The 22,236-nt window shown below is 50.6% G+C and overlaps 1 protein-coding gene across 1 annotated transcript in view; it reads right to left on the bottom strand.

Moving 5' to 3' along the window:
* Positions 1-2,033: 2,033 nt before the first annotated feature.
* The window catches only part of mtmr10 (myotubularin related protein 10), a 33,428-nt gene continuing 13,225 nt past the window's right edge, over positions 2,034-22,236 (bottom strand). The window contains exons 5-14 of the mRNA XM_085972485.1: positions 21,680-21,830; positions 21,269-21,356; positions 20,451-20,539; positions 18,599-18,729; positions 17,305-17,374; positions 15,834-15,904; positions 15,369-15,541; positions 14,650-14,820; positions 9,550-9,729; positions 2,034-7,835 (exon numbers count right to left, since the gene is read on the bottom strand). Of these exons, the coding sequence (XP_085828611.1) occupies positions 7,236-7,835; positions 9,550-9,729; positions 14,650-14,820; positions 15,369-15,541; positions 15,834-15,904; positions 17,305-17,374; positions 18,599-18,729; positions 20,451-20,539; positions 21,269-21,356; positions 21,680-21,830 (1,724 nt within the window). The 3' untranslated portion in view covers positions 2,034-7,235. The remainder of the gene's footprint in view (positions 7,836-9,549; positions 9,730-14,649; positions 14,821-15,368; positions 15,542-15,833; positions 15,905-17,304; positions 17,375-18,598; positions 18,730-20,450; positions 20,540-21,268; positions 21,357-21,679; positions 21,831-22,236) is intronic.

Below are 22,236 nucleotides of genomic sequence, written 5' to 3'. Positions count from 1 at the left end.
ACACTCAGTTCGTTCATCCAAGTCATTAATGTAGATTGTAAATAGTTGAGGCCCAGCACCGATCCCTGTGGCACCCCACTAGTTACCATTTGCCAACCGGAAAATGACCCATTTATCCCGACGCTCTGCTTTCTGTTAGTTAGCCAATTCTCTATCCATGCTAATATATTGCCCCCAATTCCGTGAGCTCTTATCTTATGCAGTAACCTTTTATGTGGCACTTTATCGAATGCCTTCTGGAAATCCAAATACATCACATCTACTGGCTCACTTTTGTCTACCCTGCTTGTTACATCCTCAAAGAACTCCAGCAAATTTGTTAAACATGATTTCCCTTTCATAAAACGATATTGACTCTGCTTGACTGCATTATGATTTTCCAAATGCCCTGCTACTGCTTCCTTAATGAAGGACTCCAGCATTTTCCCAACGACACGTTAGGCTAACTGGTCTATAGTTTCCTTTCTGTCTCCCTTCTTTCTTAAATAGAGGCGTTACATTTGTGGTTTTCCAATCTGCTGGGACCTCCAGAGTCCAGGGAATTTTGGTATATTGCAACCAATGCATCCACTATCTCTGCAGCCACTTTTTTTTTTAAGACCCTGGAATGCAGGGCATCTGGTCCAGGGGACTTGTCGTCCCATTATTTTACCAAGTACTATTTCCTTAGTGATTGTCTTTAGTTCCCCCCTCTTGTGGCCCCTTGATTATCCAATCTTGGGATGTTGTTAATGTCTTCCACTGTGAAGACAAATACAAAATATTTGTTCATTCTCTCTATCCTGATCACATTATAATATATTCCATGGTCTGGATCTTGTACAAAGGTCCAGAACAAGAGGCTCCTGGTATTATTCCACCATCGCAGACTCACTCCTCAACCATACGTTAATCCCTGACTTTAGTTCCTACTCCTGGTAAAAATAACACCCGTTAATCTTTCTCTAACCCTCAATCCTCCATCTCAACAGTTATCTTTTTAAAGGTGCGAATTGATCCCAAATCGACTCTCTGGGAACTTGTGAGGGGTGGGTTTGCTTAGTAGGTGTTGGTGTTTGGGCTCTGAATCTCCGCTCTTCTCCTGCCCCCACCTCCAGCAAACCACGGCAGTAAATGAAATTATCAAGCTCCCACCTGTCAAAAAAAACTCATCTCTAAATGAAAAGTAACATTTAGGCACTGCTGCCCTTGACACTCAATGGAAGGCTAGACACAGGACTTGCACCATGACGGGCAGCAAAAGACCAGCTGGTCCATCAAGCCTGCCCCACACGCTAAACTCTCCTTCACATCCCGCCCCGCAGCCATGTAATCTCCCGGGAGAGGCAAAAAACAAGGGAACAACCCAGGGCCAATAAGGGAAAAAATACTCTGGGAAATTCTTCGCCGACCGCATCAGGACATCACAAGGACCAGTGTTCTCTATACAGTGTGATCTCTGCCCCAGTCAGGAACCATTCCAGCTCCCTCTTGAAGGCAGAGAGTCAGCACCCACGCCAGCCCGCAATACATTCCAGAGGCTCACTGCTCTCTGGGAAAAGAAGAATTGCCCACCATCCAGTTTATTCCTACTCTTACATAGTTTAAACTCATATCCCCTGGTCCTCCCCAAGGACGTTATCCAGCCCTTTCATTATTTTATAGACCTCTATCAAGGCAGCTCTCAGTCTAGGCTGCTCTAAAGTAAATAGACCAATGTCCTTCAGCCTATCGGAGTAGCTGAGGTTCATTATGTAGCTCTCCTCTGGACCTTGTCCAAGGCCATTATATCACCCAGCATGTGGGGGACCAATACTGGGCACAGTACTCCAGGTGCAGTCTGACCAGCAACCTGTACAGTCTCAAAATAGTGTCCTTTAATTTTCACTGGTCCTCGCTCTGGGATAAATGCAGGCGATTAATGAAATGATGATTTTGTTGGGAATGTAAAGACACTGCATCAGGTCACAAACAGGTTAACGGTGTTCCCGGAACATTCATATCAGTCTTACAATGTTCATTATTAAATGGGAGGCTTTAAACTGGCAAGTGGATTCCATTAAGGAACATTTACACCAAAGTATTTATTGCTTCATTTAAGGCACACAGGATGAATGGATACAGGCATGGAAACACCTTGTAATGCACACAGTGCACAGCAGCTGAAACCCAACCCTCCCCTTCCAACACCCGCTGACAGAACGCCTGCTAAACCTGGAATTAAATAAAAGCAGGCGTTTAATAAATAGCAGAACATGGAATAACCAAGCAAAGAAAATCACAAACTGGCACAATCTACCAGGAACAGTGGGTGTCTCGGATTGGTGGAATCTGCAGGAAAAGCAGGAACAGATTCTGTATTGGAGACATTTAATATTCCTAAAATGTACTCAGTTAAAATGTGATCAGTTACTCTACTCCCCCAAGGGGTTGTGCAGTTGCTGGTTCCCTCGTTTTTAGCTTCATTGCTGTAATAGACTTTGTGAATAACTCCCTTGTGACTACAAGACCCAGGATAGTGGGGTTTGAAACACTGCAGTAATTCATCAAAGCAAGAGAGTTTCATAACGAACAGGGCATATTTGTTGCAGAGGCTCACTGTAAACCTTCCCTATTCACAACTTCCTAGCAGTTTTGCAGCACTCTCTGCGTTTAATATTGTGGGACCTATTCTGGGCAGGATTCAGGTTGTCTGAGCCAACACTGTCTACTTTTGTGATTTTCCCAGGACAGAATGCTTAGGTTATCGCAAGGACTGTGTTACAAACAAGGATACAATCACTTCACGTACCTTAAATAATGTATCCCCACCTGCAACTTAAAGCATCATTGGGAAATGTGTCTGCAGATAGGTCACTCGTCAGACAGGAAGGAGACTGACCAGCGAGCACACAACACGGCATTGGGAGAAGCTGCAATCAGACTGGACAGAAAGCTCGGTGTGATTAAACTATTAAAAATAGAACTATTTTCTACAATATGGAGGAAAACTCCTTTAAACTAAATTTATAATTAAGGTATTGGACAAAACCAGTTCCAGTCAGAGGTGGAGGTCAGTCTCCGAGCTCATCACAACCCTCAACGTGCTGAAACTGACTCGTCTTTATTCGCCAGAGATCGGGTGGGACGGGGCCGAATTTTTCCCCCATTATTTCCTCTGCTCTCTCCAGATGCTGACTGATCTGCTGAACTTTTCCAGCATTCGCTTATTGTGTTTCAGATTTCCAGAATCTGCTTTTTTTGCTTCTTCTGGAGATGGGATTGTTGTGGTTACAAAGCGAGAACATCTGGAAGGAATCCATTTTACACATCCCGGGGCTGCCAGTCACTGAGAGCCACTGTTGTGAGAGCACAGAACGATTATAAAGAACGATCACGGGAGTCATCGGATTGTGACAATATTTTTCCAGTAACGTTTCTGCTTATTCAAAGTTTAAAAGCTGATAGAAGGTAAAACGGACCCCAATCTACTGAGAAAAAGTGCAAACTCTGGGAATACACAGCAGGTCACCAGCACCTGAAAGAGAAAAGTTAATGTTTGGGACAAGACCCTTCACACAGCGGCTGAATCCCACCCGAGGCATTAAACTGCTTTCACCTTTTATAGGCTGACTACCTGTTGTGTAAATAATTCATTTGAGATTTTATGAATTCTTTCTTTTTCTACATTTACAAAGCCTCTTAAACTCAGCACTGCTGCCCTATGTGGCAGGGCTCAAGAAATTAAAACAACATTTGTGCGACTTAAGCAATATTCTGCAGATGCTGGAAATCTGAAATAAAAACAGAAAATGCTGTACTCAGCTGGTCAGGCAGCATCTGTGGAGAGAGAAACAGAGTTAACATCTCTGCACAGATGCTGCCTGACCTGCTGAGTATTTCCAGCATTTCTGTTCCTTTTTGTGCGACTTAAGCTAGCTAGAGGACATTCAATGGGAATCTGCAGAATCCAGGATTCATTGCATACCGGAGACATACGGAGCCGACAGCTCATTGATACAGGCCGAGCTATCAGATCCTTCCTCGCAGTCCTATCACCTCCGAATCTACAGTTTTCCCGCTCAGCATTCTGTGTACACAACACGTGTCTACATTAAAAATGACACTTGCAGATTATCAGGTTACCTTCACTGAGGTTAACTGTGAGTGGAGACGGCCGTTAATCCCAAGCCTCCCTGTGCCTCCTGCCAGAAATGCCCAGCCATCTCGAAAAGACCTTCAGTGGAAATTAAAAAATTAAACTGGGGTCATCTCAGGTCAAAGTGACCGCACAGTTCGGCAGCACTTCATCGAGTTAGGCTGAGCTCGCAGCTTCACCTTAAAAGGAGACGTGAGTTTTATAAACGAGTTTAGCCACCGACTCCCTGCAGGAGTGTGTTCTGAATTTCAGCCCATTCTCAGAGTCGAGATATGAACTGTTTCTTTTCACCCATCGGTGGTCAGTTAGAGTCGCATTGCCAGGAGCCTCAGATCAGACTTCCCACCCACTGCCGCAATGTGGCACTGAGAAAAATACATCAAACCATTTGTCTGCTGTATATGATTACAACGCAGTCAGTGTTGGGTACAATTTGAACCAGAGTTACAACAGTCAGGCGCTTACTGTCTGGTGAGAAAAATGCTGCAGGAGCCAAGCTCCGAGATTTTCAAATGATTATAGGTGCCATGGGGTGTGTTACTGAGCCACAGGGTCCCAGGTCCCACTGTCAGGCAGGACTAAGCTCTCAGCTATGGTGCTACTGTGGGCTTTAGCACCTCTGAGCGAGGAGAATATACCAGACAGAGTCCCCGCTGCTACCTCCCATCCAGAAACTACTGCGCATCAACTTCAGGTAACAGCAGAATTGGGACTGTACCCCAGTGAGAGTCGGCACCTTCAGGAACTGTACCCCAGTGAGAGTCGGCACCTTCAGGAACTGTACCCCAGTGAGAGTCGGCACCTTCAGGAACTGTACCCCAGTGAGAGTCAGCACCTTCAGGAACTGTACCCCAGTGAGAGTCAGCACCTTCAGGAACTGTACCCCAGTGAGAGTCAGCACCTTCAGGAACTGTACCCCAGTGAGAGTCAGCACCTTCAGGAACTGTACCCCAGTGAGAGTCAGCACCTTCAGGAACTGTACCCCAGTGAGAGTCGGCACCTTCAGGAACTGTACCCCAGTGAGAGTCGGCACCTTCAGGAACTGTACCCCAGTGAGAGTCGGCACCTTCAGGAACTGTACCCCAGTGAGAGTCGGCACCTTCAGGAACTGTACCCCAGTGAGTGTCAGCACCTTCAGGAACTGTACCCCAGTGAGAGTCAGCACCTTCAGGAACTGTACCCCAGTGAGAGTCAGCACCTTCAGGAACTGTACCCCAGTGAGAGTCAGCACCTTCAGGAACTGTACCCCAGTGAGAGTCAGCACCTTCAGGAACTGTACCCCAGTGAGAGTCAGCACCTTCAGGAACTGTACCCCAGTGAGAGTCAGCACCTTCAGGAACTGTACCCCAGTGAGAGTCAGCACCTTCAGGAACTGTACCCCAGTGAGTGTCAGCACCTTCAGGAACTGTACCCCAGTGAGAGTCGGCACCTTCAGGAACTGTACCCCAGTGAGAATCGGCACCTTCAGGAACTGTACCCCAGTGAGAATCAGCACCTTCAGGAACTGTACCCCAGTGAGAGTCGGCACCTTCAGGAACTGTACCCCAGTGAGAGTCGGCACCTTCAGGAACTGTACCCCAGTGAGAGTCAACACCTTCAGGAACTGTACCCCAGTGAGAGTCAGCACCTTCAGGAACTGTACCCCAGTGAGAGTCAACACCTTCAGGAACTGTACCCCAGTGAGAGTCAGCACCTTCAGGGACTGTACCCCAGTGAGAGTCGGCACCTTCAGGAACTGTACCCCAGTGAGAGTCAGCACCTTCAGGAACTGTACCCCAGTGAGTCGGCACCTTCAGGAACTGTACCTCAGTGAGAGTCAGCACCTTCAGGAACTGTACCCCAGTGAGAGTCAGCACCTTCAGGAACTGTACCCCAGTGAGAGTCAGCACCCTCAGGAACTGTACCCCAGTGAGAGTCAGCACCCTCAGGAACTGTACCCCAGTGAGAGTCAGCACCCTCAGGAACTGTACCCCAGTGAGAGTCAGCACCCTCAGGAACTGTACCCCAGTGAGAGTCAGCACCCTCAGGAACTGTACCCCAGTGAGTCAGCACCTTCAGGAACTGTATCCCAGTGAGAGTCAGCACCTTCAGGAAAGGAGAGTAAAAAATGAACAGAGGTGTATTCTCTCCATGGGTAGGTGGGCAGAGAATCTGGTCAGCGAGAGTGTTGCAGCATGGAGCCGGGATACAGAGTGCACAGGCAGGTGGGAACGATGGGCCAGGTGATCAAGGTTTGTTGTTGAAGGGTTAATGATCTATATTCCATATATATCAAGGTTTAGTTTAATTTGAAAGGCACCACGTGTTGTATAACGAGCTGCTGAGAGAGGTAACTGCGGGATATGCCCGCTCCTACAGAGTTCAGTAATCCTGACGTGAAGGGTCCTCTCCACCGAACACAACACATGGAGAACTAGCCTCTGTCCCCCAGCCGGGGAATTCAAGTCCCCACCACAGGGGATTCTCAGCCCCAAGCTGCCAACAGTTGCCATGTAACCAGCTGGATTCAGGGCTGATCAGAAATTGTGTCTTTTTAAATGTACAAAAAATAATTTATTCAGGAATAGTTCTATTTTAAATTACTGGAATTTTTATAAATTCTTTAGGCACACTTGGCCATTAAGGTGAGGGGTGTTAGTGCTGAGGAACACTTTCCATTTCAGGCACCCAGTGAGATTACAATTAGTGCAAGGTTTCTGCTGTTGAGACACTCATTCTGTGTCAGGGGTCGTACTGCTGACAGACTTCCGTCCCATCAGACTGGTCCCAGAGGTTAAACACCAGTGCCTAACCCACTTTGCCACCCAGTACAAGGACTTCAAACATTAAACAGGCAATGACTGGCAGCTTGTGGTTGCAATTATGCTTCGAGGAAAGACTGAGGGTCCCTTCAACAGAAGATATGTTTACAAAACTCCCTGGGAGCTGCGATGTCTTTACATCGAGTACGTTCCCTCCTCAAGTCCCCTTTCCTCTTAAAAATATCTGTGCAAATTTCTAATATATCATCTTGCATATTCATTATTGTCAGCCTGAGAGAGCAGCGTTCAATTTGATTAGATTTAGCTTTTGGCCTTTGCTGGGATGCCAGTGTCACTGTCCCCACCCCCAGGTATCCTCAATCTTCGTTGGCCAGGGTTTCTGTGGAAGGCCAGGTTTTGGCACCGGTTAGCAGGAATTTGCTTAGCGGCGTTCCCAGAATGCTTCGTCGACAGAGGTTCCCAACGGGAGAGAAGGGAAAAGAAGAAGAAAAACAGTCAGGCGACCCAGGTGCTTCACTGAAATCTTTGGCCCGGAAATACATCCTGCAATTGCCGGGCTCAGGGGAGCCTGACAGGAAGGGGTCACTCCGGTACTGCCGAAGACGCTGCTGGAGAGTTTCGATGTCGTCCGCCAGTAATGAGATCTGGTGAAAGGCGCTGATGAATCCTCCATTGGTGATCTGCGCCTCGGGGATCCAGCGCAAGTAACACTGCCTCCAGAGCTGGGCGTGCGCGCTGCTGAGGTACGGCAGGATTAGTCCGTGCAGGTCCAAGGGCTTTGAGAACCAGTCCCTGAAGTAGCGCTCCGTGTGCCGATCATGGCTCTCGTTCAACTGCGCCAAATCAGGGCTGGGTCTTTGTATTGTCGAATTCCTGCGCGGAAAGAAGTCGTGCTGGTCACTGAGCTTTCCGTTCTTCATCGTGTATACCGAGTAGATGGAGGACGAGGAATTTTTCTGATAAGAAATAAGCAGTAAAATAAACCTGCTGCTTCTGCAGTCTCCATTACTCACAGCACAGTAATGGGCAGTGTGCAAAGCTGATGGTTACCCCCTCTCCAATCTACAGCAATCTTTCTCTCAACTCCTCCTGTCTCTACGACACTTTCAAGGTCTGGGCTCCTCTAACTTTCACCTCTCGTTCTACACAGTCCTCATTCCTGCGTTAAAATCAAGACACATCGCACTGTCTTCTCCTCTAACTGATTCCTCTCCACCATCTCAAACTCCTCACTTACACAATCTACAGGCTTTTAAACCCAAGTGAGGCCCCATCTTGTCTTGAATTCGCACATATTCCAGCCCTGCCCTGCGGGCCTGGGACCTTCACTCTTCCCCCCAAGTTGCTCAGAAATAAATGTCACTGAGGAAGGAACTTGAGGTCTGTCCCCCGATAGTGTTTATGTTTTAGCAACAACTGATTTGAGGCGTCCTGAGGAGGCCAACATTGTACCTGCTCTCCCCAGGAGACCAGAGAGGAAGCAGCCCGGGGTTGAGAACTGATCTCACGAGAGCCTCAGAATATCATTTAAAAGCAGACACACAAACTGCAGTGACTGCTCTCATAAGAAATAGGAGCAGGAGTAGGCCATTCGGCCCTTCAAGCCTGCTCTGCCATTCAATAAGATCATGGCTGATCTTCTACCTCAACTCCACCATCTCCAGGTCCCTTGATTCCCTTAATATCCAAAAATCTATCGATCTCAGTCTTAAATATACTCAACGATTGAGCATCCACTGCCCTCTGGGGTAGAGAATTCCAAAGATTCACCACCCTCTGAGCGAAGACATTTCTCCTCGTCTCAGTCCTAAATGGCCGACCCCTTATCCTGAGACTGTGACCCCTGGTTCTCGACTCCCCAGCAAGGGAAAACAATCTCTCAGTATCTACCCTGTCAAGCCCCTTCAGAATTTTATACATTTCAATGGGATCACCTCTCATTCTTCTAAACTCTAGGGAATTATAGGCCTAGTCGCCTCAATCTCTCCTCATAGGACAATCCCCCCATCCCAGGAATCAGTCTGGTGAACCTTCGTTACACTCCCTCTGAGGCAAGTATATCCTTCCTTAGGTAAGGAGACCAAAACTGTACACAATACTCCAGGTGTGGTCTCACCAGGGCCCTATATAATTGTAGTAAGACTTCTTTACTCTTATACTCCAATCCTTTTGTAATAAAGGCTAGCATACCATTTGCTTTCCTAATTGCTTGCTGTACCTGCATGTTAACTTTCTGTGATTCGTGTACAAGGACACCCAGTTCCCCCTGAATACTAACATTTCCCAATCTGCTATGTTCTTTGCCCACTCACTTAACCTGTCTATATCCCTTTGCAGCCTCTTTGCATCCTCCTCACATCTTACTTTTTCACCTAGCTTTGTATCGTCAGCAAACTTGGATACATTGCACTCGGTCCCCTCAGCCAAATCATTGATATAGATTGTAAATAGCTGAGGCCCAAGCACTGATCCTTGCGCCACCCCACTAGTTAAAACCTGCCAACCCGTTTATTCCTACTCTCTGTTTTCTGTCTATCTGTTAACCAATCCTCTATCCATGCTAATACCTTACCCCAAACCCCATGAGCCCTCATTTTATAATAACCTTATCGAATGCTTTTTGAAAATCCAAATACCCTACCACCCACTGGTTCCCTTAGGCTCACTCACCTTCGCTCTTTTGAAGGATTTGATTGTCCCATTCTGCACACAGGTCACACTTTTGCCGATGTACAGAGGGTTATTGAACAGCGTCACATCTTTAGCTGTGAACTGCAGCGACCAGTTCCAGACGGAGGGCAGTTCCAGAACTTTCCCATCACACTGCAGGTTCCCATTAGTGGCAAAATCCTGCAGTTAGTGGGTGAAGGAATGAGATTAAACGTAATAACCAAGCAGAACACTGCAGACACAACCTTACTGTAGATTTAGCACAGTAACATATATTTAATGTTCTAATTAACAGTCAGCAATATAGCTAGATGTTAATTGTTTGAGGGAGCAGTCACTGATCAGGACTTTGCTGGAGTTTGTTTACATTAGATTTTATTATTAAGACGGCTCAGAGTGAATGCACCTCCCTGTGTGGTACACTCGTTCTGACCAGAGACTCCCGGGTCCCGGGCCAGTCTGTGTGTGGACACTGAGGAAGGATAGCATCACGATTCATTTTTTAAAATTCACTTATGGGATCTGGGCGTCGCTGGCAATGCCAGCATTTATTGCCCATCCCTAGTTGCCCTCGAGAAGGCGGTGGTGAGCCGCCTTCTTAAACCGCTGCAGTCTGTGTGGTGATGGTACTCCCACAGTGCTGTTAGGTAGGGAGATCCAGGATTTTGACCCAGCGACGATGAAGGATTGGCAATATACTTCTAAGTCAGGATGCTGTGTGACTTGGAGGGGAACTTGGAGGTGGTGGTGTTCCCATGCGCCTGCTGCCCTCGTCCTTCTAGGTGGAAGAGGTCGCGGGTTTGGGAGGTGCTGCTGAAGAAGCCTTGGCGAGTTGCTACAGTGCATCTTGTAGATGGTACACACTGCAGCCACGGTGCGCCGCTGGTGGAGGGAGTGAATGTTTAAAGTGGTGGATGGGGTGCCAATCAAAGGGGCTGCTTTGTCCTGGATGGTGTCGAGCTTCTCGAGTGTTGTTGCAGCTGCACTTATCCAGGCAAGTGGAGAGTATTTCATCACACTCCTTACTTTAGCCTTGTAGATGGTGGAAAGGCTTTGGGGAGTCAGGAGGTGAGACACTTGCCGCAGAATACCTAGCCTCTGACCTGCTCGTTGCCACAGTATTTATGTGGCTGGTCCAGTTAAGTTTCTGGTCAATGGTGACCCCCAGGATGTTGATGGGGGGGGATTCAGCAATGGTAATGCCGTTGAATGTCAAGGGGCGGTGGTTAGACTCTCATTTGTTGGAGATCGTCATTGCCTGGCACTTCTGTGGCGCGAATGTTACCTGCCACTTATCAGTCCAAGGCTGAACGTCGTCCAGGTCTTGTTGCATGTGGGCATGGACTGCTTCATTATCTGAGGAGTTGTGAATGGCGCTGAACACTGTGCAGTCATCAGCGAACATCCCCATTTCTGATCTTATGTTGGAGGGAAGGTCATTGATGAAGCAGCTGAAGATGGTTGGGCCTAGGACACTGCCCTGAGGAACTCCTGCAGTGATGTCCTGGGGCTGTGATGATTGACCTTCAATCACCACAACCATCTTCCTTTGTGCTAGGTATGACTCCAGCCAGTGGTATGTTTCCCCCCCCCGCCCCCCCGCCGATTCCCATTGACTTCAGTTTTACTAGGGCTCCTTGATGCCACACTCGGTCAAATGCTGCCTTGATGTCAAGGGCAGTCACTCTCACCTCACCTCTGGAATTCAGCTCCTTTGTCCATTTTTGGACCAAGGCTGTAATGAGGTCGGTAGCCGAGTGGTCTTGGCGGAACCCAAACTGGGCATCAGTGAGCAGGTTATTGGTGAGTAAGTGCCGCTTGATAGCACTGTTGATGACACCTTCCATCACTTTGCTGATGATTGAGAGTAGACTGATGGGGCGGTAATTGGCCGGATTGGCTTTGTCCTGCTTTTTGTGGACAGGACATACCTGGGCAGTTTTCCACATTGTCGGATAGATGCCAGTGTTGTAGCTGTACTGGAACAGCTTGGCTAGAGACGCGGCTAGTTCTGGAGCACAAGTCTTCAGCTAGATAGCCGGGATGTTGTCGGGGCCCATAGCCTCTGCTGTATCCAATGCGCTCAGCCGTTTCCTGATATCACATGGAGTGAATCGAATTGGCTGAAGACTGGCTACTGTGATGGTGGGGACCTCGGGAGGAGGCCGATATGGATCATCCACCTAGCACTTCTGGCTGAAGATGGTTGCAAACGCTTCAGCCTTGTCTTTTGCACTCACGTGCTGGGCTTCACCATCACTGAGGATGGGGATATTCATGGAGCCTCCTCCTCCTGTTAGTTGTTTAATGATCCACCATTCACGACTGGATGTGGCAGGACTGCAGAGCTTTGATCTGATCCGTAGATTGTGGGATCGCTTAGCCCTGTCTATAGCATGCTGCTTCCGCTTTTTAGAATGCATGTAGTCCTGTGTTGCAGCTTCCCCAGGTTAGCACCTCATTTTTAGGTACGCCTGGTGCTGCTCCTGGCATGCTCTTCTACACTCGTTGTTGAACCAGGGTTGGTCCCCTGGCTTGGTGGCAATGGTAGAGTGAGGGATATGCCGGGCCATGAGGTTACAGATTGTGGCCCACAGCGCCTCATGGATGCCCAGTTTTGAGCTACTAGGTCTGTTCTGAGTCTATCCCGTTTAGCACGGTGGTAGTGCCACACAACACGATGGAGGGTGTCCTCAGTGTGAAGAAGGGACTACGTCTCCACAATGACTGTGCGGTGGTCAGTGCTACCAATGCTGTCATGGACAGATGCATCTGCGACAGGTAGATTGGTGAGGACGAGGTCAAGTAGGTTTTTCCCTCGTGTTGGTTCTCTCACCACCTGTCGCAGGCCCAGACTGGCAGTTATGTCCTTCAGGACTCGGCCAGCTCGGTCAGTAGTGGTGCTACCGAGCCACTCTTGGTGATGGACTTTGAAGTCCCCCACCCAGAGTACATGCTGTGCCCTTGCTACTCTCAGTGCTTCTTCCAAGTGGTGTTCAACATGGAGGAGTACTGATTCATCAGCTGAGGGAGGGCGGTAGGTGGTAATCAGCAGGAGGTTTCCTTGCCCATGCTTGACATGAAGCCACGAGACTTCATGGGGTCCGGAGTCAATGTTGAGAATTCCTGGGGCCACTCCTTCCCGACTGTATACCACTGTACTGCCACCCCTGGTGGGTCTGTCCTGCCGGTGGGACAGGACATACCCAGGGATGGTGATGGAGGAGTCTGGGACATTGGCTGAAAGGTACGATTCTGTGAGTATGACTATGTCAGGCTGCTGCTTGACTAGTCTGTGGGACAGCTCTCCCAATTTTGGCACAAGTCCCCAGATGTTGGTGAGGAGGACTTTGCAGGGTTGACTGGGCTGGGTGTGCCATTGCCGTGTCCGTAGCCGGTGAGGAGGTCGATGCCGGGTGGTCCGTCCGGTTTCATTCTTACTATGTTTCCTAACGGTTTGTTACAACTGAGTGACTTGTTAGGCCATTTCAGAGGGCAGTTAAGAGTCAACCACATTGCTGTGGGTCTGGAGTCACATATAGGCCAGACCGGGTAAGGATGGAAGATTTCCTTCCCTAAAGGACATTAGTAAACCAGATAGGATCCATAGTTCAGTGTCCACTTAGGCAAGGCATTGGAGAGCTTCCGGAATCCCAGGACCTGAACCCCAACAGTCAGTGCCTTCAGGGGTGCGGACCTGAATCCCAACAGTCAGTGCCTTCAGGGGAGGGGCCTGAACCCCAACAGTCAGTGCCTTCAGGGGAGGGGACTGAACCCCAACAGTCAGTGCCTTCAGGGGAGGGGACTGAACCCCAACAGTCAGTGCCTTCAGGGGAGGGGCCTGAACCCCAACAGTCAGTGCCTTCAGGGGAGGGGCCTGAACCCCAACAGTCAGTGCCTTCAGGGGAGGGGCCTGAACCCCAACAGTCAGTGCCTTCAGGGGAGGGGCCTGAACCCCAACAGTCAGTGCCTTCAGGGGAGGGGACTGAACCCCAACAGTCAGTGTCTTCAGGGGAGGGGACTGAACCCCAACAGTCAGTGCCTTCAGGGGAGGGGACTGAACCCCAACAGTCAGTGCCTTCAGGGGAGGGGACTGAACCCCAACAGTCAGTGCCTTCAGGGGAGGGGACTGAACCCCAACAGTCAGTGCCTTCAGGGGAGGGGACTGAACCCCAACAGTCAGTGCCTTCAGGGGAGGGGACTGAACCCCAACAGTCAGTGCCTTCAGGGGAGGGGACTGAACCCCAACAGTCAGTGCCTTCAGGGGAGGGGACTGAACCCCAACAGTCAGTGCCTTCAGGGGAGGGGACTGAACCCCAACAGTCAGTGCCTTCAGGGGAGGGGCCTGAACCCCAACAGTCAGTGCCTTCAGGGGAGGGGCCTGAACCCCAACAGTCAGTGCCTTCAGGGGAGGGGCCTGAACCCCAACAGTCAGTGCCTTCAGGGGAGGGGCCTGAACCCCAACAGTCAGTGCCTTCAGGGGAGGGGACTGAACCCCAACAGTCAGTGTCTTCAGGGGAGGGGACTGAACCCCAACAGTCAGTGCCTTCAGGGGAGGGGACTGAACCCCAACAGTCAGTGCCTTCAGGGGAGGGGACTGAACCCCAACAGTCAGTGCCTTCAGGGGAGGGGACTGAACCCCAACAGTCAGTGCCTTCAGGGGAGGGGACTGAACCCCAACAGTCAGTGCCTTCAGGGGAGGGGACTGAACCCCAACAGTCAGTGCCTTCAGGGGAGGGGACTGAACCCCAACAGTCAGTGCCTTCAGGGGAGGGGACTGAACCCCAACAGTCAGTGCCTTCAGGGGAGGGGACTGAACCCCAACAGTCAGTGCCTTCAGGGGAGGGGCCTGAACCCCAACAGTCAGTGTCTTCAGGGGAGGGGACTGAACCCCAACAGTCAGTGCCTTCAGGGGAGGGGCCTGAACCCCAACAGTCAGTGCCTTCAGGGGAGGGGACTGAACCCCAACAGTCAGTGCCTTCAGGGGAGGGGACTGAACCCCAACAGTCAGTGCCTTCAGGGGAGGGGACTGAACCCCAACAGTCAGTGCCTTCAGGGGAGGGGACTGAACCCCAACAGTCGCTGTCTGGTTACACTCACCTGGCTCTGTTGCACCCGCTGGTATTGACTGTTGAAAAGGAAGGTGCCAAACAGGGGGATCCGCGAGCTGTCGTATAACACAGTCAGGTAGGTCTCAGTGAACTCGAAGGCGGCTGGGAATTGCTGCAGTAGCTGCCACACACAGTCCAGGAAGAGCAGGAAGAGGGGACACTGAGTGCACAGAGAAACACAGCTTTAACTTTAATACATTCACACCAGAATTAGGACATCACACCATCTCAGCAAGCTGCAGCTCGCAAACAGAACTGCCTCGCTCTTGGAGCTCAACCATCGCAGGCACATGTCTATCAATAATCTCACCAGCAGCTCGATAAATCCCAAAGAAACACAAAATGGGATCAGCAAAAAGTTAGAGAGTTCCCCAACTGAAGTCATGTCAAAACTAATCCCGGGACACCCCAAAATATCAAAACTAATCCCCGACACCCCGAAATAGCAAAACTAATCCCCGGACACTGCTCAGTCACGGTGGGGCTCACATAGAATATAAAAGTTTAATCCCAGTCCGAGCCGTCCTGCAATTTAAATGTAATGATCGACACTCCGGGGGGGTTACAGCTTCTGCTAAAGCTGGAGGCTGATTGTGGGGGTCTATGTTGAGAGCGCAGTCTGTCCAATTCCCGGCCCAGCCTTACTGCATGGGCTGTACTCACTAACTAAATGTCCTGAGTTTAAGCGAGAGTGGGTGTAATCCTCACCTCATGTTTGTCAGATTCCCGCAGGTGGTTACAGCGATCCAGAAAGCGGTAACCGGCCACCACCCACTCCTTCTGGATCAGGCTCTGAAATCCCAGCATGGTGCGGAAATGGGGATCCAGCATCACCTGCACGATCGAGGCTATGACACAGCTCAGGTCCCTTCCTTCCTCCTCTGGTGAAGGAACACAAGGTCGACATGGATAAAAAGCTTCATAGCGAGCACTGAGCTCCATTAAATACCAGCTGATAAAGAATGAAGTCTGTCTGTGACCAGCAGCTTCTCTCGTTGCCGGTAGATACAGGCAGTTGCTGCCCCACATTTACCAGGGTGCAGTAGGTGCATTAACACCACCTCAGCTACACTGGCTACATTCAAGCTGCTTTCCTGAATACTCTGTATACCATATATATTTTACACGAGTGTACATGCTTGTTATTATCCACGTGAAATATTTAATACTCACCCTGAATGATGACAGAAATGTTCTTGCTGTACATCCACTGTGTGAGTTCTGCCGAGTGCTTCAGGAACAGTCTGTGGAGACAAAGCCCACACTGACAGCCTGCTCAAAAAACGATTTTCTTTTAGTTTCTCCCCTCACGCTGGGGTACGGGTCTCACGAGTGCTGGTTTGCGCTGGGGTACCGGTCCCACAGACACGGATTCACGCTGGGGCACGGGTCCTGCGGGCGCTGATTCACGCTGGGGCACGGGTCCCGCAGACGCAGATTCACGCTGGGGCACGGGTCTCGCAGACGCTGATTCACGCTGGGGCATGGGTCCCGCAGATGCAGATTCACGCTGGGGCACGGGTCCCACAGACGCAGATTCACGCTGCGGCACGGGTCCCGTGGGCGCTGATTCACGCTGGGGCACGGGTCCCGCGGGCGCTGATTCACGCTGGAGCACGGGTCCCGCGGGCGCTGATTCACGCTGGGGCACGGGTCCCGTGGGCGCTGATTCACGCTGGGGCACGGGTCCCGCGGGCGCTGATTCACGCTGGGGCACGGGTCCCGCAGACGCAGATTCACGCTGGGGCACGGGTCTCGCGGGCGCTGATTCACGCTGGAGCACGGGTCCCGCGGGCGCTGATTCACGCTGGGGCACGGGTCCCACAGACGCAGATTCACGCTGCGGCACGGGTCCCGTGGGCGCTGATTCACGCTGGGGCACGGGTCCCGCGGGCGCTGATTCACGCTGGGGCACGGGTCCCGCGGGCGCTGATTCACGCTGGGGCACAGGTCTTGCAGATGCTGATTCACGCTGGGGCACGGGTCCCACAGACGCAGATTCACGCTGGGGCACGGGTCCCACGGGCGCTGATTCACGGGTCCTGCGGGCGCTGATTCACGCTGGAGCACGGGTCTCGCAGACGCTGATTCACGCTGGGGCACGGGTCCCGCGGGCACTGATTCACGCTGGGGCACGGTTCTCGCAGATGCTGATTCACGCTGGGGCACGTGCGGAGTCACAAACGCACCCTCAACATCTTCTCATCTGCTGTAAAGGGCAAAACGTTCTGAGTGAACAAGGGCTGAGACAAATCCTCACACTGCCTGGTCTGTCCCTGGAGATGTGGAGTGTAGTCCCAGCTCAAGTAGTTAATGCTGGCTCCATGAGCACCCGTAAACAGAGCAGGGTAACTATCTGGTTAGGGACAGGATTAGTGAGCAGCAGGGGAAGTGTAAGTAGAAGTGTTCGAATGCTGTGTGGAACAAGATGCACTCTTGGGTCCAGGGAAAGGTTACACCAGGGCAGGCAACTGATCAAGGACAGCGAAGGGTGCAAGGTCATCGATCGGAGGAGTTCTGCTTTCCCTCAGGAGAGTAAATGGGCAGCATAGAGTCCACGATGGGCAAGGCCATGCGGGGTGGGGGTGTGAATGGGCTCAATGGGCCGAATGGCCGCCTCTCTCTCTCCTGTTTCCTTTCTTACCTGACATACTCCAGCCACCGAGTGTTTTCTAACAAGGACAGCCATTTCTCATCGGTTTCTTCAAATAAATCTACAGTGGGACAGATCACAATGTGTGTGATTACACCTCTTATATTTACTGTTTAATCAATAGGCTGCACAGAGGTTGCAGATGTTAGGGAACAGGGTGTAGGGAGCTTGCTGATAATGACATTACAAGTATCTAACTGAGCTCTTTAATTAATCTGGGTGTAACCACTACACTGGGTAATTGTAGCCAACTCGCTTTTATATTGCAACTTTAATGCAGAAAAGATCTCAGGCACTTTACTGGGGTGGGTTGGAAAGTTAAGGCAGAGATAAAAGGAATAAAGGAGCAGGTATGGAGCCATGGTGTGCGGACTGGACAAGGTGACCAAAGGTTTGGTCAGAAAGGTAGGTGGGCTTTCAGAAGGCTTTTAAGGGTGGAGAAAAAGTGGAGAGGGAGAGGGGTTTAAGGGAAAGGGGTGGGGTTTATGAGAGGGGCGGGGTTCCAGGAGGGGGTGCGGTATAGGTAGGGAGCGGGAGGAAGCATTGGTGTAGGGGGAAGATACAAGACTAGAGAAGGTTGCAGACACGGGGCGGCACAAGGCCATGGGGGGATTTGAAGGTGAGGGCAATGATTTTAGATTTAATATTGTGGGGGACAGGGAGCCAGTGTAGGTCAATAAGGACAGGGTGGAGCAGGCCAGATTATGGGCAGCTGACCATTGGTAAGCTGGGAGTTTGTGGAGGACGAGAGGCCAGCCAGGAGGACATTGGTGAAACTAGCTCTGAAGACAATGACTGCAATCCCTCCCATACCCCAGTTCCCCACCCGCCTGACTCCTTACAAAGATACAGTTCCACAGGAACTGCCTCACATCCCAGTGGCCACTGATAACGAGTGAGCCATTACAGCGAGTGTTGGCTGGGCTTGTCGCAATGTTGATGGGGGTTTTCATGGTGGCCCATTCCTGAGCTGACCCAACATCCACATCCACACTCTGCAGCATGATTCACTGGAGGGCAATGGGCAGCAACGCTGATTCATTGTTTCCTGCTCCCCTACCCGGGCACTGAGCCCAACTGGAGACATTCAATACAGGAGCTCATCAGCTGGCAAAACAAGAGCATTCAACTGAGGCAACATAACTCCAAAAACCACAAAGACAAGGAACCACACGGACACACAATCAACCCCCCAAAAACAATCCAAAGAATGCCTGCGGAATTGGGTGGGCAAAGACACACAGACAAGAAACACAATATTGGGAAGGCCTGAATCGCACCTCACCATTAATGCACAGCTGCTTGAGTCTGACCAACGCTGCCTGCACCTCCGGGATACTCGGTAAACTCTTATCCAAATCAGACTTAAACACCTCACTCTTCTCTGGATGGCTCTGCGCTATCGCCTTAAGGATCCTAACAAAAAGGGGAGAAGACTTAGCTCAAAACTGACAGCTTGCTTTATTTTTTACAAAGAGCATTTTCCGTCACATTTAGACAATATCAGCGCTGAGTTGAGCAACACATCAGCATTAACATTACTGGCAACCCAGCACCTTCGGGAACTGTACCCCAGTGAGAGTCCGCACCTTCAGGAACTGCACCCCAGTGAGAGTCGGCACCTTCAGGAACTGTACCCCAGTGAGAGTCAGCACCTTCAGGAACTGTACCCCAGTGAGAGAGTCAGCACCTTCAGGAACTGTACCCCAGTGAGAGTCAGCACCTTCAGGAACTGGACCCCAGTGAGAGTCAGCACCTTCAGGAACTGTACCCCAGTGAGAGTCAGCACCTTCAGGAACTGTACCCCAGTGAGAGTCAGCACCTTCAGGAACTGTACCCCAGTGAGAGTCAGCACCTTCAGGAACTGGACCCCAGTGAGAGTCAGCACCTTCAGGAACTGGACCCCAGTGAGAGTCAGCACCTTCAGGAACTGTACCCCAGTGAGAGTCAGCACCTTCAGGAACTGTACCCTAGTGAGAGTCAGCACCTTCAGGAACTGTACCCCAGTGAGAGTCAGCACCTTCAGGAACTGTACCCCAGTGAGAGTCAGCACCTTCAGGGACTGTACCCCAGTGAGAGTCAGCACCTTCAGGAACTGTACCCCAGTGAGAGTCAGCACCTTCAGGAACTGTACCCCAGTGAGAGTCAGCACCTTCAGGAACTGTACCCTAGTGAGAGTCAGCACCTTCAGGAACTGTACCCCAGTGAGAGTCAGCACCTTCAGGAACTGTACCTCAATGAGAGTCAGCACCTTCAGGAACTGTACCCTAGTGAGAGTCAGCACCTTCAGGAACTGTACCCCAGTGAGAGTCAGCACCTTCAGGAACTGTACCCCAGTGAGAGTCAGCACCTTCAGGAACTGTACCCCAGTGAGAGTCAGCACCTTCAGGAACTGGACCCCAGTGAGAGTCAGCACCTTCAGGAACTGGACCCCAGTGAGAGTCAGCACCTTCAGGAACTGTACCCTAGTGAGAGTCAGCACCTTCAGGAACTGTACCCCAGTGAGAGTCAGCACCTTCAGGAACTGTACCTCAGTGAGAGTCAGCACCTTCAGGAACTGTACCCCAGTGAGAGTCAGCACCTTCAGGAACTGTACCCCAGTGAGAGTCAGCACCTTCAGGAACTGTACCCCAGTGAGAGTCAGCACCTTCAGGAACTGTACCCCAGTGAGAGTCAGCACCTTCGGGAACTGTACCCCAGTGAGAGTCCGCACCTTCAGGAACTGTACCCCAGTGAGAGAGTCAGCACCTTCAGGAACTGCACCCCAGTGAGAGTCGGCACCTTCAGGAACTGTACCCCAGTGAGAGTCGGCACCTTCAGGAACTGTACCCCAGTGAGAGTCAGCACCTTCAGGAACTGTACCCCAGGGAGAGTCAGCACCTTCAGGAACTGTACCCCAGTGAGAGTCGGCACCTTCAGGAACTGTACCCCAGTGAGAGTCAGCACCTTCAGGAACTGTACCCCAGTGAGAGTCAGCACCTTCAGGAACTGTACCCCAGTGAGAGTCAGCACCTTCGGGAACTGTACCCCAGTGAGAGTCTCTTCAGACTCACTTTAGTCTAGTTACACATTTTAGAATGCTGAATTTATCCTTTTTGTGGACTAGACAGTGTTTGATGGCGATATTATCTCCCTACCTGGTGTCGTGTTTTCTCAGCTGGATCCCAGGTTTAATGTTGGCCATTCTCACCAGTGCACTGCCAGTCCAATGATGCCAGCACCACATCTACAACAGAATCAGATGCAAAGCTAAACCTTCCACTCAATCACAATTCTTGCTCCTTTTAAAAACACAACACTCCCAAAATTAATTAATTAATTACACAATGTGCAAACTGCCCTCATTTCCAGATGAATAGTTTTACTGTTTTTTAAAAAATATTTTGCAAACTACTTTGTTGTTTAACAAACGGAAGGCAGAAGGGACTATTTGGGTGGAATCGAATCACAGGCCTCACACCTGCAGTCACTGTGACCAGAACAGGTCCATTCCAGGCACTCCTCCTCCCCACACACCCCCCTCATATACTGAGTGGCTGTGTCCGACTGCTTTTTATAGGAATATAAACTCCATATTTAGGATCTGAGCTTTCAGTTTGATTTCTGCCTAGTGACAGTGATATTTCCTCTCCAAATCTCGCTAGTCTCTCAGACTAACACATATTGACCTGCAGTGTAAGTGAAGCTGTTCCTTGCTTGCCCTGGTACTTTCTGCTGTGTTCCATACTTTCTTTTGAAGTAGTAACTCAAATACAGAAAGCGGAACCCAGGCACAAGGAGCTTATGGTGCTGCTGCTGCTCCAGGCCCTAACACCATCCAGTTCAACGCCAATGGGTGCTGCACACAGCAGAACTGGAGGTCTGGATTCAACTGAAGTATTTAAATCTTTGTGGAGTTCCATTCACTAACTTCCAAACCAAGGTGTATGTAGTGTGATTCCAGATCAACACTCACTGGGATTCGAGCACCATTGAAAGAAGGAGCCAGCTGTTTCAAGTCTTCATCTGCCAGGGAAGCTGGAACGACAAAGTATTCTGGAAGGCTGCAAACCGCAACAGAATAAACAGAGAAAAAAACATCTCACATTAAAGTACTTGTACCTTTAAACTCTAAATACAGGCAGAGCTGACTCCCGCCCCCCACCAGCCCAGCCCCAAGGCTCCCTTCCTCCCCCGGCCCGGGCCTTGGCTCCCCTCCCCTCCCCAGGCCTTGGCTCCTCTCCCCTCCCCGGCTCCCCTCCCTGGGTCCCAGCTCCTCGTTTACCGTGCTCTTCAGATATTTGATTCACTTGCAGTGAAATCCAATCATGTTACACACTGCTGCATGTTTCCAAGTCACAGTTAATGTCTCTGAGGGTTTTCCTACCTAGTGGAAGTGACATAGTGTTCATTGACAGAACAGACTCTCCACTCCGATGCCCCTGTCCGCTTTATCTCCCTGTCCCAGTCCGAGTAGGTTTCAAACAGCGGTGTCTGCAGTCCATCTGCTCCCGGCTCTGCTCCATTCACTCTGTCAACTAAGATCAAGAAGAGCACGGCTTAGAGATCCTACCGTACACTTCCATCGCATAACTCGAGTCAGAAGTCTGCGATTGTAATCAAGCGTCGATATGGGACTACGCGAGTACAGGGTCGATCCCCCGACCAGCGCAACAGTTTTATGGAAAAATTCTTCTCATTGATGGGAATTATTTTTTGTTGCAATTTTCCTTCCTCATCTCCAGAAGGGGTCAATTCGCAATACGATCCAGGTCCAGTGACTCTCACTGGAGTCACAGCTGACCCACAATCCTGTCCTCACCCAACATCCCCAGGCAAACAATCCAAAGGGGGGGGGGGGCCACTGACAGTGATCAGGATCAGCAGCCCTGGCTGAATCATCCCCTCTGCGCCCAGAGGCACTGAGGCTAATTGTAACCCTAC

Source organism: Somniosus microcephalus, chromosome 32 (genome assembly GCF_052327205.1).
Source record: "Somniosus microcephalus isolate GS21.2 chromosome 32, FLI_Smic_1.0, whole genome shotgun sequence".
NCBI classification, from domain to species: Eukaryota; Metazoa; Chordata; class Chondrichthyes; order Squaliformes; family Somniosidae; genus Somniosus; species Somniosus microcephalus.
Note: the sequence above shows the minus strand (reverse complement) of the source record. Positions and strands in the feature narration are given on the sequence as shown.